Source organism: Dreissena polymorpha, chromosome 16 (genome assembly GCF_020536995.1).
Source record: "Dreissena polymorpha isolate Duluth1 chromosome 16, UMN_Dpol_1.0, whole genome shotgun sequence".
Classification (NCBI taxonomy): domain Eukaryota; kingdom Metazoa; phylum Mollusca; class Bivalvia; order Myida; family Dreissenidae; genus Dreissena; species Dreissena polymorpha.
Window position 1 is genome coordinate 35,262,007 of NC_068370.1, and position 18,206 is coordinate 35,280,212.

General features: G+C 35.7%; 1 protein-coding gene across 2 annotated transcripts in view; it reads left to right on the forward strand.

Annotated features, from left to right (window-relative positions):
- LOC127862531 (laminin subunit alpha-2-like) overlaps positions 1 to 17,754 on the forward strand; it is a 36,280-nt gene extending 18,526 nt beyond the window's left edge. Inside the window, exons 12-18 of one of the 2 annotated variants that reach the window (XM_052401694.1) lie at positions 8,234 to 8,368; positions 9,494 to 9,697; positions 10,379 to 10,733; positions 11,228 to 11,381; positions 12,561 to 12,694; positions 13,755 to 13,965; positions 17,077 to 17,754. In XM_052401694.1, coding sequence (XP_052257654.1) covers positions 8,234 to 8,368; positions 9,494 to 9,697; positions 10,379 to 10,733; positions 11,228 to 11,381; positions 12,561 to 12,694; positions 13,755 to 13,965; positions 17,077 to 17,219 — 1,336 coding nt within the window. In that variant the 3' untranslated portion in view covers positions 17,220 to 17,754. The remainder of the gene's footprint in view (positions 1 to 8,233; positions 8,369 to 9,493; positions 9,698 to 10,378; positions 10,734 to 11,227; positions 11,382 to 12,560; positions 12,695 to 13,754; positions 13,966 to 17,076) is intronic. The other variant, XM_052401695.1, reaches the window with a different exon arrangement.
- Positions 17,755 to 18,206: the final 452 nt, after the last annotated feature.

Sequence of the window (18,206 nt, forward strand, 5' to 3'; positions counted from 1 at the left end):
AGTTGAGAGTCTGATCACCCAGGGTAACCCAGGCGACCGTTTACTGAATGTCTCCATGAATGACCTCTTCTTTGGAGGAATTCCACCTTCCGTTAATTTGGATATTTACAGAAAAGGATCTGGGTAAATTTGTCTTTGATTATTAACCTTTTGCATGGGCTTATGGTGAAAAACATTTCATTTTCAATTATTTAGCAAACATTGTTGGAGCATTTACTTGACAGTTTGACCTTACTTACTTCCTTCCTTCCGTCACACTTTTGTTACAGTTTCTCATAGTGTCTTCAATATTTTACCCATCTCTTACATTATCTAGACGATAACAATATTCTTGCGGAAGGGCAAAACGGATTCAGAAGCGGCCTCTCATGCGAGGATCACGTGTTCACATTAGACAGTATTGTAAAGGACAATAAATCTGTAATCGCTGCATTTATAGACCTGCGCAAATGTTTTGATTTTATCGACCGAGAAATGCTTATGTATAAACTTTTGCTAAACGGATTTGACGGAAAACTTTATAACTCTATAAAAAGTATATATAGCCAAACAGTATTGTGCGTGCAGGTTAATGGTCGTTTAACAGAGTGGTTCCAGTGTTACAAGGGCGTGAAACAGGGAGACAACTTATCGGCGACGCTATTCTCTGTCTTCGTCAATGGCCTAGTAGCGGAAATCAACAACCTTGACCTCGGGGTCATGATCAATGAAACTTCAGTATCCATGTAACTATACGCGATGATATAGTCATCGCCAACTCGGAGGCCGATCTTAAGATTATGCTTAACCAAATGCATGACTGGTGTAAACTATGGAGGGTACTCATCAATACAGAAAAATCTAAAGTCGTGCATTTTAGAAAGGGGCGCACACAACGAATTTAAAACTGGATTAAATGTGCTTGAAATTGTAGACAAATATAAGTATCTGGGCGTAGTAATGCACGAAAAGCGTGATTATAGTTTTCATTGTGAAATGCTTGCAAAAAGTGCCGGAAGAGCTCTCGGATCTATTATAAATAAAATTCATAATATGAAGCAAGCTGGATTTAAAACCTATGAAAAGTTATACAATTCGTGTGTGATACCTATATCGGATTACTGTGCATCCATTTGAGGATTTAAACACTTTCAATCATCAGACAATGTTCACCACCGGGCAATACGGTACTTTTTAGATGTACATAGATTTACGCCTATATTAGCGCTACTGGGTGAAATTGGATGGTTACCGAGCACTTACCGTAGATGGCTTGCAATGATCAGGTTTTGGAACAGACTTGTAAAACTTGACGTAAATAGATTAACCAAACGAGCATTTGATAGGGACAACAGTTCATCAAATAACAATAACTGGTGCAGTGATTTTAAAACAGTAGTGGCTAGTCTTAACCTTACGGATTATTATAACCTTAAACGTCCCATTCCAATGGATATAGCTAAAGAAAACATGACTCAGTTTTACTCAATAATTTGGTCTAGAGAATATGAACATGTTTCAAAGTTAAGAACATATAGAACCTTCAAAACTGACTTTGTTTGTGAAGAATACCTTACACTGAACTTAAAAAGAAATGAACGCGCTTTATTTGCACAATTCAGAACCGGAATTCTGCCACTTAGGGTCGAGACCGGAAGGTATGTGGTTATGTGATCTCTGAAGAATATACTACATGTCAATCAAATAAAGATAAATTAATTGTGTTGGTTAAGTGTCATCCTAGAAAATGTGCGAAATTTGTTGTTAATGCGTTTTATATCAGAAGCAGTATGTTATATTTGTAAAAAATATCTGTTGTATGCAGTTGCGTCATTTTAAACTTTAAAATAATATAATATTGTAAATGAACTCTTAAGTACCATCTACGTATTACATATTTTTTAGAAATATGCCTTCTTAATTGGATAATTTAGTACTACTGAAATTATTCTTATATAGATCTAACTTGGATAAACCTATAATTTCTAATTTATTCATTGAACTCAGCATGTTGCTCAAATATTTTGTTGTCTGTTTGTATAATAATGATCACGTTATATGTTACACTGCCGTTAAGGTGACTTATGCCTATTAGGCCGGGTGTTCTTTTATGCATTGTATATATGTCTGTCAACACCTTGTACGTAAACACATGTCACTATAATAAAAGATTATCTTATCTTATTTGACATGTAGGTACCTTGCATGGATCTCTACCTTTTGATGAGGTTTGAGGTCACTGGGGTCAAGGTCACCGAGGCTTATAATAGATTTTCTCAAGGTCAAACTTTGGTTACAGTTTCTCATAGCGCCTTCAATATTTGACCGATCTCTTATATATTTGGCATGTAGGTACCTTGCATGGTCCTCTACCTTTTGATGAGGTTTGCGGTCACTGGGGTCATTCCGGACACTGATAGGATATTTATTCTGGGGGACTTCAACAAGGTAGTCCTAAATGGTCAGAAGTTTTCTACATTTCGAAACCTGATTCCAAGTCTAACATGTAAGACAGGCAGTGTTTTAGACATGCTGTTTTACAACAGACAGGATCAAGTCATGACTCATATTCAGCCAATCTACTTTAGTGACCATAGTGTTATTTGGGTTGGAGTTCAATTTTAAATAAACGGTGAATGTTTACTATTATTGTCATCAATTATTATAAATACTTGTTTACTTTATAATGACCACAAAGGGAGTTTCCATCGTTTTAAGCGATACTTCTTGTTGTTTGTATGTCACATTCAAGCTTTTAGGCATCTTTATCAATGAAGGACATCAATCTAAATGTGGTTGTTTCAACCTTTTCAAGTCTTACCATGGCTAAAGCTGTTTAAAGTGCAGAATCTGGGGCAGCGATCTAAATCTAATTTTAACTCGCTTTAGAAAATACACAATTATCTGCCACTAATGTATATTTGGGTCTATATTGATGCTTAAAGCCCAGCATGTGGTCAATCTCTTAAATTCTGTTTAACTAATATTAAGTTACCTAAGTCTGTTTTCAATGATTAATATGCAGTATTAATTTGTAGACACCATGTGAGTGGGGACAGTTTTCTGGGCTGCATGCGAAGTCTACAATTGTCAAGTAACGCTGTCAACCTGTGGGATGGCAAATCTACAATAGGAGTCTTGGAGGGATGCAAAGAGAGTGTAAGTGTGCATTCTTTTCTCTTTTGTACCTATACCCACATCCAATATTGTGCATAAAGCTCCTTCAGTAAGTTACTTTACATGATCAATGTTTATTAAATGCACTATTGAAATGTTATAATAAAAAATTGATTGAATAAGTTTTCATGCACACAGATTTTATTGAGATATTTACACTTATACCGAATGTAACCATTTGTTTCTTACTTGAGTTTAGTTTTTATCGTTACTTTTGTTTGTTTATGGTTGCAATAAACTCACCTGTTTTTAGGGTCTGCATTCCATTGGTTTCTATGTTATTCTGGAGTGTGCAGTCCATTGGTTTCTATATTTTTCTAGGGTCTGCGGTCCATTGGTTTCTATGGTAGCGGATTTGCAGAGTACCAGGGAGTGAGCATGATCTCCTCTGAGTCTGATCTCTCCATCTCCTTCTCTACCACCGAGCCTGATGGGCTGCTGCTACTGGCCAAGAATGTCAATGGAGATGTGAGTAGTTACCAGTTGCAGAAGGAACCATGTGAGCTGCGTTCTGTGAAAATGGGGTTTAATGCATGTGTTATGCAGTCCACACAGATTAATCAGGGAAGACACTTTCAGCTTGTATGGAATAATTTGTTCAAAGAAAGTCTACTCTTAGGGAAAGTTTACTTAGCACCAGTAAAGGCGAAAAATGTTGTCCCTGATTAGCATGCATGCATTACACATGCATTAAACCCTGTTTTCCCAGAGCGAGACATATTTGTTGGTTACTGATTGAGATGAGAGAGGTAGCTGTTAAGTGTGAGCAACTAAAAATTGATACCATAAAGTGTCAAGTCTCTAAATGCTTGCAAGTTGATTTATCATTTAAAGTATTGAATAAATATTTAAATTTAAAGACTAAACTATTTTATACAGAAGTCCATGTAGTTATGTTGCTACTAATAACCATATCATTATGGCCAGTCATAATCTTATTTCAGGCTTTAAAACCATTTAATCATTTTTTTAAAGTTGCAAAAAAATATTCACAGAAGAAATTTGAACCAATGAAATAATGTTGTTTTTTTATGTCATCAAATAAAACAAAAGTGGATAGACTGCATACCAGGTTTTTTGCTTATTGTTTGATATTTTCTGTTTTATTTCCAGAGTTATTACTCACTGGCCTTGAAGGATGGGTTAGTGTATGGGAAATTCAGTGGAGGTAGAAACCCTATCTCAATAAACTCCAAGGAGCGATACAATGACGGGAAGGTTCATAATGTTGCAGTCAGGAAATTGGATAGAAAGTGAGATTGCAGAACTTTACTATAAATGTTTCTATTAATCATTTAAAAGACTGTTTTGATGCATATTATTTAATACAAGTTAGTTTCATTTGTATATAACATCAGATAGAAGGTAAGTTTGCTTCCATGTGGCTATTAAGGATGGGTTGTTGTTGCACAAAAGGGAACAAATAAGGTTCTTCAGCCATTTGATTTACAAATGAAACGATTCGATTTTATCTTGCTTAAGGGATGACAGTTCAGAATAAAACGGAATTTCAATATTTTGCTTCTGAATGTAGCCAGCATGTTCATTCACAAGCTTACATCATAATTATTACACTACTACTTTCAGGATAGAAATTTATGTGGATGACAAGGTGGTTGCCACAGGCAATTTGGACAGACAATTCCGGGACATAGCAGTGAGGGAAGATGGCGGCCTGTACCTAGGCGGTGTCCCAGAGGGCCTGAACGTGGACGATCAAGCTGAGACCAGCAAGTCCCTTGATGGATGCCTTAGCGATGTGGTCATTAATAGAGGGAAGGCCAATTGGTTGTACAAATGTTTGCTAAATTTGCAGTTTGTGTACTCAATTGTATAATGAGTAATGGTCTGTAATTGATAATGTTAATACATTTCTATGGCAAGTTTTAAATATATTAATACTATTTAATATTGAAGCAATTCAGTCTGCAAAACTAACTTTTTTGTCTTCATAGCCAATGTGGCTATGAAACTTTGGAAATCTCATAGCCAGCAGAACTCTTTCATAGCCAGAAAAAAATTGAAACAATTTACAGTGACATTATCATAAAAGGATGACAACGGTCGTTATATATAGATTGCAAAATGTCGGAGCTTTCAGTTTAAACATTGTTGACCTTAGCAGAACAATAAAAGTGTAATTCTCGGCAGCAAGTGTTTACCAGTAAAAACACAAAGCCGGTGATCACGGGTCGCGATCTTAATCATATGAATGATGAATACCGTTACGTTTATTTCGTAATTTCAAAGCTATTAATAACACACATTCAACCATTTTACTTAATTTATAAAATCCCTTGCACTGTAATTGCATTTATTAGCGTAGACTGTTAGTTCAATTTACCAAAAGTATTACAACATTTTAAATACGTGAGCCGGACTGTACACTCTCTATAACATCTAAGGGAGATCACTAATGATAGAACATTAAAGGGATCTTTTCACGCTTTGGTAAATTGACAAAATTGAAAAAAGTTGTTTCAGATTCGCAAATTTTCGTTTTAGTTATGATAATTGTGAGGAAACAGTAATTCTGAACATTTACCATGGTCTAATATAGCCATTATATGCATCTTTTGACGATTTTAAAACCTAAAAATTATAAAGCGTTGCAACGCGAAACGATTGAATAATTTGGAGAGTTCTGTTTTTGTCGTTAAATTTTGTGAAACTACGAAGATTGCTTATATAAGGTATAAAATAGGTCACATATGTGTACTCGGCGGAATAGCTCAGTAGGCTAAAGCGTTTTTACTTCAGGACTCTGGCAGGACTCCAGGGGTCACTGGTTCGAAACCTGCTCCGGGCAATGTTCTTTTCCTTTTTTAATTTTATTCTTGATTTTTTACTGGAGCTTTTACGATCCAATGTTTACATTTATCAATATAAAGCATTTAATGAATAAGTTAAAAAAATGCCAAAATCTGTGAAAAGGCCCCTTTAAGGGAAGTAACCAAGCGGTTTCACTGTACGAATTTACACCTGAGATGCATAAATTGATTATTTATTGGTTTATGTTCTAAGATTTTTTTTCATCGCAATTCAGGCGATCTATATTCAATTTTCTATCGCCAGAGCCGAGATTTCATCGCATTGGCGATCAGACGAGGAGTTATTTTTTCAGACTGGCAATTCATTAAAATAAAAAACTAAATGAAAATAAATTCACAACTTGATAACTTTATACTAATGAAACAATTTTTTGCTCTTGGTGTTAATTTTTATACCCCCACAAACGAAGTTTAGGCGGGTAAATAGGAGTGAGCTTGTATGTCTGTCGGTCCGTATTAAGTGTCTGCTCTCTAATTCATCCGATCTTCACCAATCTTGGTCAGATGTTGTATCTAGATGATGTCTTTGAACATGGGTCATGGCAGGCAAAAAACTAGGTCACTGGGTCACTAAGTGCGTTTTTAACATTGAGCATGGTGTCCGCTCTCTAATTCAAGTAGTTCTCATCCAAACTTCACCAAACGTGGTCAGAAATTGTATTTAGATGATGTCTAGGGCAAGTTTGAACATGTGAACATGTGTCATGGCAGGCAAAAAACTAGGTCACTGGGTCACTTAGTGCGTTTTAAACATTGAGCATGGTGTCTGCTATTTAATTCAAGTAGTTTTCATCCGATCTTCACCACACTTGGTCAGAAGTTGCAACTAGATAATGTTTATGTCAAGTTTCAACATGGGCCATGCCGGGTCAAAAAACTAGGTCATGGGGTCACGTTTAAAAGTGCGTTTTAAGCATCGAGCATTGTTCTGTGTCAATGTGGCATGTGGGGGCATTCGTCACGTCTGTGACAAAGCTCTAGTTTTAATTTGAAGAAGTTGCATAACGTTTAAAATATCTTCATGCTTCTGTCAAGCTTTGCACTAACCTTATTTAAAATAAAAAAGCCAAAGACTAATACTTAATTATTAGGGATGGCAAATAACATAATTGTTATTCGCATTTTTTTATTTTTCAAATGTAATTGCCCAAATAAATAATGACCTGCGAGCCGCTTACTAATTAGCAGCAGAAATCATTTGGGATTACATGCTTGATGTGACGCTCTTCGTGTCAAACTGATAACGTGACCCGTATCAGCGTTTATTGCGCAATGCAATATCCACACTCTAAGAAAGGCCCCGAACTGTTGTTTGTCAATGGGGTGCCAATTAACAGCTTCAATTGACTGGCGAATAATAATTAAGTTTATGTGATAACAGTATGAAAAGCCATTAAAATGTGTGAATTACTCAAATTGCGCAATGCAATATACACACTCTAAGAAAGGACCCAAACTGTCGAAATAAACGAAAATAAGACACACATAAAAAATTATTGCAGCAACATGAAGTTGAATATATTTATAGGGTCTAACAACTGTGTCAGTTTTGTGATGTACTTTGCATGACATATTGATATGTTTCTAGTTATAAACGTTCAATATATCGTTATTTTAAAATTTCAAATAAAAATAAAATTCTATGACGTGATGTTTTTCCTTATATTTGTTCTTGAATGTTTGATGTACTTTGCATGCCTTATTGATATGTTTCTTTATATTAACGTTCATGCTATCGTTACTTTTAAAATTTCAGATAAAAATAAAATTCTATGGCATGATGTTTTTCCTTCAATTTATTCCCGATTACAGGATCGGTCATAGTATTAGCCAACAGCGATACAATTATTCGATGGCAACATTAATAAACAGCCTTGTATTAGGCAAGCGGATTTAACTTACAAAACAATGGAACAAGTTTCACTCTTTTCTGATATATTTCGGCTAAATAGACTTTTTCAGAGTTTGTTTTTACAATTAAGCTACATTTGTCTTTCTATTTCTCAACACAACAATTGTATATTCAATTGTATTTCTGTGTCAATTTACATTAATATCCCTACTGGATATGAAACTGAGCAATAGAAGTTTAATCAATCCAGCCGTTTAATGCGAATATTTGAATATTCAATTGAATGGATCTGTGAATATTCGAATACCAATATAGGTATTTGATGCCATCCGTACTAATTATCCCTAGTAGCCACTGCATGCCAGTTGTACGCAAGACTATTGTATCCTTCTAGCATTCTGAACATCAACCAGCCAAAGAAATATGACCGGGCGGACATTGGCCGTTGTAAGCTCATGGAAATGCAGCACGACAGAATGTTGGTAGATCCTGAACCACCATTAGCAAGTGATGCACCAAGCAATATCAGGTAGGTTACCATGGAAACCAAGAGAAAGACTTCACAGGAAATAGTTTCTGTCCATGATTAAGTTCCAATTGATTGTGTATTTGTAATGCCCAATCGAGTTAAAGGGAATAAGCATTGCATTGTCCATCCATATATATGAATGTCTGTATTTCCATAAATCCAGGAGCTTATGTTTGTTATGACCTGGTGGATCAAGCTAAAACGTTTGCATTCAAATGACACCAAGGTGTTGAGGATCAAAATGAAAGGAATTTGACTTCCACAACTTTTAAGCAAAAAGTATTACCCTCTGTTATTTCCACTATAGAATATATACCGGTAGTGGCCTGAAGCTTGTGTTTTTAATTTCTCTTTGTTATTAGTTAAATCACACTCAATCAAACTTTCTCTCTTAATTAACCCTTTATGTGTAGATGATCTTAAAGAAGAGAATTAGGCCATTACTCTTTGTTTTCCAAAATAAAAGACTGTCCCCCCAAAAAATGTTTTTAACTCCTCATAATCAACTGGCGGAATCATACTCAATCAACTTTCATAGTTTAATTACTCTCATGTGAAGGTGACTTTAAAAGAAAGGAGTTTTGACTGAAACCACAGGAAATGCAGTGGCTTTGTCCAAAAATAAGTTGTGGGGGCATCAGTTTCTGTGGCACATTTCTAGTTCTTTTGTATTTTGCTTTCTGACTTTTACTTACCAATACAGACACTGTTTCTACATGTATGCTATCAGATCTACAGCATGCACTGATGTACGTATACTTGCACATTTTCATGTCATTTTGATGATCTGTACTGGGTAGCTGGATAACATTTGACATGCTTGGTATTTCATGTATGTACAGCTTTACACTAACTGGTAGTTTTGGTGACTAGTTTGGTCCTTTGGATAAAAATACCATGTACCGCGGTTCTTAGTTTTTAGATGTGAAAAAAGAAGAAAGAAAAAAGACAAGACTGATATAGGCTGCTAATATAAACAATTTATAATGTGTCTGTACATTTTTAAAAAAAAATTTTATTAAAAATGATGAACAAAATGTTACTAGTACTAATGTTGTTTATTTGTATTCTATGAATCACAAATGTTCAATTCTATTACACAACCCAATCAATGTTTCTTGACAGAATGTTGGAGGTGGAGCCCATGTCCCGCAAGGTGAAGCCCACCAAAAACTCCCTGCAGGACAAAATGGGAACCCCAACATCAGGGCCTACACCTTGTGCCACAGTTGCCAGAAGTGTTGACTTCCAGGTCGATGCCCTCACATTCGGAGAGGCAGACATGAGCTTTCATCAGATCAACACCAGCAAGAAAGAAATACTCAGAAAGTTAGCATTGCCAATTAGGAAATCATTTCACTGAAGAGCTCTGTTAAATTAGTTACATTCTGGAAGCAAGTTGCAATTAGTAACTTAACATTTTGTTATTTTTAACAAGAAATATAACCTGTTTATGTTTGGTAACTTAATTATAAGGATTTTTTTAGGGTCATATTAGCGTCCCATTGCAAATATGATATCAAATCATGCAGTTTTTGCCCTTTTGCTGATTATATCTTAATGCCCTTGGTGTTATGAAAATTCTTGAATCGAGACTGATACTCTAACATGAATGGAAGACTTTGTAAATAACTTTGCACAAATATTAACAAATGTGTTGTGTCCCTCCCAGGTAGTTACATGGTGAACTTCATACTTTGTGGTCAAAGGTTACTAGATCAAAATTCAGCACTTATTTTCAAAGCAAGTTTTCTTTTCTATAAATTAAGCACACATTGAACACTTTTCAAATGTTAACAAAATTTTCACCTTTCTCATGCCGTTTGTCTTGCAAAATTACTATAAATAGCAATATCATAAAAGTCGTGTTATATATATGAACTGATTATTATTGCCGTCCATCTGTATTAAAGCTCTATGTGGGTGTTGTTATTATTTGTTGTCAGTTGTAGCTCTTATTTTGTTTATTAATTAATACCCTCATTCATTCTGTGACATGCTTAATTTCAGATTTGAAATTAGTTTGGACTTCAGAACTTTCTACCAGAATGGTCTTCTCATCTATCTTTCTAACTTGGACCACACAGAGTTTGTAGCAGCACAAATAAAAGACCATGTTCTTGTTCTAGTATTAACTCGAAATGACGATATTAAGGTAGTAACCGTGAATACAAGCACAAGTTTGGCAGATGGTCAGTGGCACAACGTGAAGGTTGATAAGAACCTGCAGAGGATATCAGTGGTTGTCGATGGCAATGAGGAGAATATGGGCTCAAGAAAGATTGCCAAGGTGTTGAAGGTGGAACCACCATTGTTTATCGGTGGAGTGCCAAGTAGCTTCAAACCTCTTCTCAATGAAAATGTGGTATGTATTGAATAGGCATTTTTACCATTGTTGATATGGTATTGACTATTTAAAAAACAAAACTTTTATTGCATTTTACACAATGTTGTGCAGAAATAATTTAGTAATTGTGCGAATACAAATTTGACCTTCGTCATCAAAAAAATGGGTCATATGCTTGTGTGTAGCTCCAGACCAGCCTGCGCAATGAATGCAGACTTTTTAGGAGCTACACTGTCCCCTTATGAGACCATGAAACCTTGCGTGACCCTTTATCAGAGAATGAAGCTCCTACCAGTTTACATCTTATGTTTGATGTCGTTTATGGGGTTTATTGATAATGAATAAATGATAACATCACAATTAAGTAAAAATTTACAAAATTGCATAGAATAAAAATATTTCTTTTAAAACTGAAAAACTACAACAGGATATAATTATTCTTTTGTGTTTGAACAATAAAACTCTATGAACACAACAAAAACTTATTGTTACTTTTTCCTTGCCCGGGTCAGGTGGCGCACAGTGTTCGAGGCTGTATTCGTGGTCTTAAGATAGATGGGGACAGCAGGCCGTCCAGTGAGGCAACTCTCGCCAGTGGTGTTGAGAAGTGTTATGCCAAGGTGGAGAAGGGAGCCTACTTCAACGGGGAAGCCTGGGGCTTGTATGGTATGTTGTTCAGGGATAGGACGTTGGTGAAATTGTCTTGAACACTGTACTAAATTAACTTTTCAACTTGGCACACAAAAGAGAACTTCATGTTCAAATTTGATAAATGAGATAAATTCTGTGTGCAAACCAATTGAAACTAGGTGCACTAGTTTTGTTGTACATTTTGTTCAAGATTTCATGTGATACTTGTATGTTTCGATGTTGTTTACATGTTGAGCATTTAGAGAACAAATAATGCTGTTTACACATGATTATGGTACTACAGTAAACACTGAAAATTCAGGATAATGCAATTGAAAGGGTTTAAACCACTAGATGGTGTCATAAGCAGAGAGCCAAAACCCATTTTTTTTCTATTGAATACCATTTGTAACAGACAACATTATATTTTGGGGTTTTATGCCCCCCGGTAGGGTGGCATATAGCAGTCGGACTGTCCATCTTTCAGCTTGTCCGAAATTCTGTTTTCCAGAGGTTTAAAACCAGTGCTAATGAGCTGATTTTTTTGGTATGTGAATCAACCTCCAATGACCTACAGATGAAGTGTGCAATTCGTTCTGGTCCATTGATTTTTTTGCGACGTGATTGGCTTTGGACTTCGAAATTCACTCTATAATAAATGTTTTCTAGAGGTTTTTTTTACAAAATACTTTTAGATAATAAGCTGATTTTTAGCTCGGCGTTTTCAATGAAAACCCGAGGTATTGTAATAGCCAGCTCGTTGTGTCTTCCGCCGTCCGCGTCGTGCTAAAACCTTAACATTGGCTCTAAAATCAAAGTGCTTCCACCTACAACTTTGAAACTTCATATGTAGATGCACCTTGATGAGTTCTACATGCCACACCCATTTTGGAGTCACTAGGTCAAAGGTCAAGGTCACTGTGACCTCTTTAAAAAACATCTGACAAGCAGATATGCAGTGCTCTTGTTTAAAATTGAATTTAAGTTCATGTCTTACAGATGAAGTGTGAGTTTTGTTCTGTACCATTGATTTTTGGCAAAGTTATGGACCTTGGACTTGTTTCCTCTCAAATATCTGCAGTTTGGCTTAAAAGCGCAGTAGCTGCATTGTGTTTCACAAACACAGGTCTTGATTTACAGGCTTTTTTAAATGACATTTATCACTTATCATAAGTCTTATGTGCATGCCGGTTTAAAGTGTTTTTGCTGTTTCAGATGACAAATTCAGTGTAGGACAAAAATTCAAAATGGAGCTCGACTTTAGAACCAATAAAGCAGATGGTATCCTTGTAAATATTACCAGTCAGAATCTCAAGAATTCCATTGGACTTGAGATCAGCAAGGGAAAGGTAGTTACCATTTTGCTTCATATTCTGCAATTTAATTGTTTTGCTAAATAGTCGATGTCAAAAATAATTTTTACTTCTTACATCTTGCTATATATTACTGCAAGCATCTGGGATTATTTCTGTTACAAGTTCTAGCTTTACATGCAGTTCTAACAAATGTCTAGCCCAATAAGAGATTCCCGGTGTATGTCTTCTGTACATAAATATAATTTCACATGCCGTAATAACTCTAAGTTTTTGGACGTTTAAAATGTAGATACAAAATGTATGAGTGTCCGAAAATTTAGAGACATAAATGTTATGTTTGTGTGTCAATTATTATATTGAAATAAAACCAATTAATAAATTTGCAATAATTGTAATGTGTTGCTCTCTTTTTTTTCTCTGCTTCAAATAAAATACAACTTCACTTATTTGCAGTCTCTTGCCTGAAATGGTATATAAAACATCATAAAAAAACACTGCTTCCTGATTATGATAGCATTTCAAATGCTGTTGGGTGGAACCATTGTTTATTACCGGTAAACATGGCAATCTACCCAATAACGCAATTGTAATGGTCCATTGCCCTCAGGGCATTCTTAGACAGGCTTTATAACCATAATCGGGTTGTAAAACTCCATGATCGAAGGGTCCCAGATAAGCGAAAACAGGGCAGAAATCTAATAAAATAGCGCTGTAAAATATACTGTCCGAAAAATTGGAGTCATTAATTATGGATGAAAACCCGAATGTCCAAAATTATAGTCACGAAAAATAATTATTTTGGTGAAAAAGGGGTTGTCGGAAAACTTAAAGTGTCCCAAAACATAGAGTAATTACGGTAGATATAACTATGAAAAATTACAGTTCTGCAGTTTGATAATACTTTCTAATATGGTGTTCATGTTAGTTTTCCCAATTCAGATGACATTTCCTGCAAAACAAGAGTGCAACATTAAAATGGATGAGAACCCACAACTTGAATCTTACTGGACCAATTTCCAACACAGTGAAACAAATATAGTATTTGTTGCAATTACTATTTTACTTTGTAATATTCTTTATTGTTGCTTCTCAGGTGATATTTACCGCTGTTATTGCTGGGCAACAGTTCAGTTTAAAATCCCAAAATGGATTCTGTGACAATGTGTGGCACAAGGTCAAGGTAGGGATGGAGAAGAGAACTATCGCCATGCAGGTGGATGATGGGGAGATATACCAGGACACTCTCGCAGGGGACATCACTCTCAGCAATCTGAGGGCCCCACTTTACCTAGGAGCAACGCCAGGTAAATAGCATTGACCAACAAGGTTTCCGTATTTGTCTGTGAGTTGTTAATTTCATTGATATCTCAGTTAATTGATGATATGAAGGCCAATATTGGAGAAAGTCCATGCATTGCAATAATTGATCAATATAGCTTTTGATTGTTTGGTACTTTCATAGATAAACCTAAAGACTAATAAGAAAGAAATCTTCCTTTCTGAGTTTGTGTTTGATCAGGCAGCTGCCATACAGTTTTTATTCTTACTAAATATGGAAAGCAACCGTGCACTCTTTTTGCGCTGAAGGGCTGATAGAAATAGCACTGACCAAAGTGAATTTTTCATCTGGAAATACCTGAAATTAGTCCAATATACAAAACCTTTCACGGCTTCAACTTTTGAACATGCTAGGAATAAAGAAGCATTCATCTTAATTGCATGGCATATTCGTTTGTGGGGGTATATAGGAGTGAACTTGTTTGTCGATCGGTCGGTAAGTAAGTAGGTCTGTCGGTCAGTATTAAGTGTCCGCTTTCTAATTCAAGTAGTTTTCATCCGATCTTCACCAAACTTGGTCAGGAGTTGTATCTAGATGATGTCTAGGTCAAGTGCGAACATATGGGCCTTGCTGGGTCAAAAACTAGGTCACGGGGTCACTAAGTGCGTTTTAAACATTAAGCATGTTGTCCGCTCTCTAATTCAAGTAGCTTTCATCCGATCTTTACCAAACTTGGCCAGAAGTTGTATCTAGATAATGTCTAGGCCAAGTTCCAACATAGGCCTTGCCGGGTCAAAAACTAGGTCACGGGGTCACTTAGTGCGTTTTAAACATTCAGCATGTTGTCTGCACTCTAATTCAAGTAGTTTTCATCCGATCTTCACCAAACTTGGTCAGAAGTTGTATCTACATGATGTCTAGGCCAAGTTCGAACATGGGCCTTGCAGGGTCAAAAACTAGGTCATGGGGTCACTTGGTGCGTTTTAAACATTCAGCATGTTGTCCGCTCTCTAATTCAAGTAGTTTTCATCCGATCTTCACCAAACTTGGTCAGAAGTTGTATCTAGATGATTTTAAGGCCATGTTCGAACATGGGCCTTTCCGGGTCATAAACTAGGTCACGGGGTCACTTTGTGCGTTTATTAACAATCAGCATGTTGTCCTCTCTTTTATTCAAGTAGTTTTCATCCGATCTGCACCAAACTTGGTCTGAAGTTTTATCTAGATGATCTGAAGGCCAAGTTTGAACATGGGCCATGCCAGATCAAAAACTAGGTCATAGGGTCACTTAGTACGTTTTACGCATTTAGCATGGTTTCCGCTCTCTATTTCAGGTAGTTTAAATCCGATCTTCACCACACTTGGTCAGAAGTTGTAACTAGATGATGTGTAGGTCAGGTTCGAACATGGGCCATGCGGGGTCAAAAACTAGGTCACGGGGTCACTTAGTGTGTTTTAAACCTTATCATGTTGTCCGCTCTCTAATTCAAGTAGTTTTTATCCAATCTTCACCAAAATTGGTCAGAAGTTGTATCTTGATAATGTCTAGTGCAAGTTTGAATATGGGTCATGCCGGGTCAAAACAAGGTCACGGGGTCACTTAGTGCATTTTAAACATCACAATGTTGTCAGCTCTTGAATTCAAGTAGTTTTCATCCGATCTTCACCAAACTTGGTCAGAAGTTGTATCTAGATGATGTCTAGGTCAAGTTTGAATATGGGTCATGCCGGGTCAAAAACTAGGACACGGGGTATCTTAGTGCGTTTTAAACCTCACCATGTTGTCTGCTCTCTATTTCAACTAGTTTTCATCCAATCCTCACCAAACTTGGTCACAAATTTTATCTAAATGATCTCTAGGACAAGCTTGAACATAAGCCATGCCGGCCTAAAACTAGGTCACATGATCACTAAGTGCGTTTTTTAACATTCAGCATGGTGTCTGCTCTCTAATTCAAGTAGTTTACATCCGATCTTCACCAAACTTGGTCAGAAGTTTTATGGAGATGATCTTAAGGCCAAGTTAGAACATGGACCTTTCTGGGTCAGAAACTAGGTCAAGGGGTCACTTAGTGCGTTTTAAAAATTGAGCATGGTGTCCGCTGTTTTTTGTGAAGACGACATGCAAAATATTATGTGTCAATGCGGCATGTGGGGGTATTCGTCACGTCTGTGACAAAGCTCTAGTTATCACTGAACAGGCTTCCTTGATGTCTCAATGTTGATGAAACTTGGTAACAATGTTATTGTTTTTATGCCCCCGGTAGGGTGGCATATAGTTTTTTATATGACCGTCCGTCCAAAAACTTTTGGACATAACTTCTGCAAAATTGAAGATAGCAACTTGATATTTGGCATGCATGTGTATCTCATGGAGCTGCACATTTTGAGTGGTGCAAGGTCAAGGTCATCCTTTAAGGTCAATGGTAAAAAAATGGACCAAAACAAAACGGCGTAATAGGGAGCATTGTGTTTCTGACAAACACATCTCTTGTTTACAATACCTTAGCTACATCCCAGTAAGGTCACCAGTTCAAGATTTGATCTGTTTAACATTGAACTCAGGCTAGTGCTTCAAGGAGATGATGGTCTCCTTGTTTTATGTCACATTTTGGCACTAATATGCCTGTTTAGTTTTTGTTTAATGACTTGTTATGAAATTGAAATGAATAGCAGAACATTGGTTTATCTAAATAAAGAATATTACGAGTTGTACTAAGTTTTTAGTTGAAAGATTTTTTATAAAGAATAGCTTAAGTTTAGTTTAAACCTATTTATTTTAGATTGATTGCATAGAAAGCCTAAGGCTAACTTGAAAGGCTATCGAGAGCTTAAGTTTAAACAGTAATAAGTTGTATTATAATGTTACCCCATGCATTTACTTGAAGAGAAAGTGTAAATAAACTTATGTCTAAAGGTTAATGTTGAAGCATAATGTTTGCATAATTACACAAGATCGCCATAAGGATATGAATTCCATCCAAAAAAATCATCATTTGATAATCAAATGCAATAGACATTATGTTGGCTTGGCTGCAGATTAGCATTTGTCAAATAATTTAATATTGCAGTAATTATACAGCTAAAGCAAATCAAATTCTCTTAGTTGTTATTTTTAATATTTCCTAATTTTCAGACGTTTTTGCAAAAGTAGCGTCCTCCAGACATCGTGGTTACCAAGGATGCATGCGAGATGTGATAATCAACAACAAACAGGTCAACTGGTTTGACCTTCAGAGGTCGTTCAGTCTACAGAAAACTGCCTGTCCAGTAGCATAACATCAGATGCTGTGATAAATCTTCACAGTCTATGGTTCTAATAACTTTAAATTGTAAGGTGTTTTAACAACATAAACAGTAGGCAGCAGGTTCCTTTATTGTTCTTAAATGATTTAATTGTAACATTTAATGTGTCGTTTTTAGCAAATGTTAACTTCATTTTTACCAAAAGCTATTTTTTTATTAGGCAGTTTTAAATTTTCAACTGTTTCCTATTGTTCTATTACTGTTGTTTGCATCTTTGCATAGTGTTTATACACACATTTGAGTCTATGAATGAAACATTATGTGATAATAAATACTGATAACCAGTTTTCTATCAACATACAGATTTTTGGTGTTTAATAATATAATGGCTGTTAAAATCAAATGATTTAATGTGCGAAACACAAACACACAAAATATGTATTTAGCACAGCATTTGTTGTTGTTTTTAAGGTATTTTATGAAGTTTTGTCCACCTTATACGTTTGGACTTGGACTGTCTAAATTTCATATCAATATTGTGATTTACAGAAACAAGTATGTATAATTATCCGTGTTCTTTTATTTTTTGCAAGCAATCATTAAGGAGAGTCGCATTTTAGAGGGGGTAATTTGTTAGTTTAAAGTATCCCTTGCTATGCCAAAGAACTTTCAGGTTGTATTTTCAAATAGTTCACAAATGAATTTGTAACTTGTATTTCAAATAAACAGGAACCACTTTTACCCACTCTTGCGCCCACCAATCAATTAATAGTTGTAGTAGTTTTTCAGCATTGCCAACCTATTACATGTATATCTTTCATATGTGATATTTATTCTTATGTATAAAGATAATAAATATTTTTTGTAAATTACTATTTTATAGATGGTTTCTATTCACTTATTAGTTACATGTATCATGTGTAGATTATCAATTAGAAGTACGTGTAGATATGCAATTTTAGTGTACATGACGTTTTTTATCATTTTCGTTGTTCTGGCTAAAAATATTGCTTTTTTATA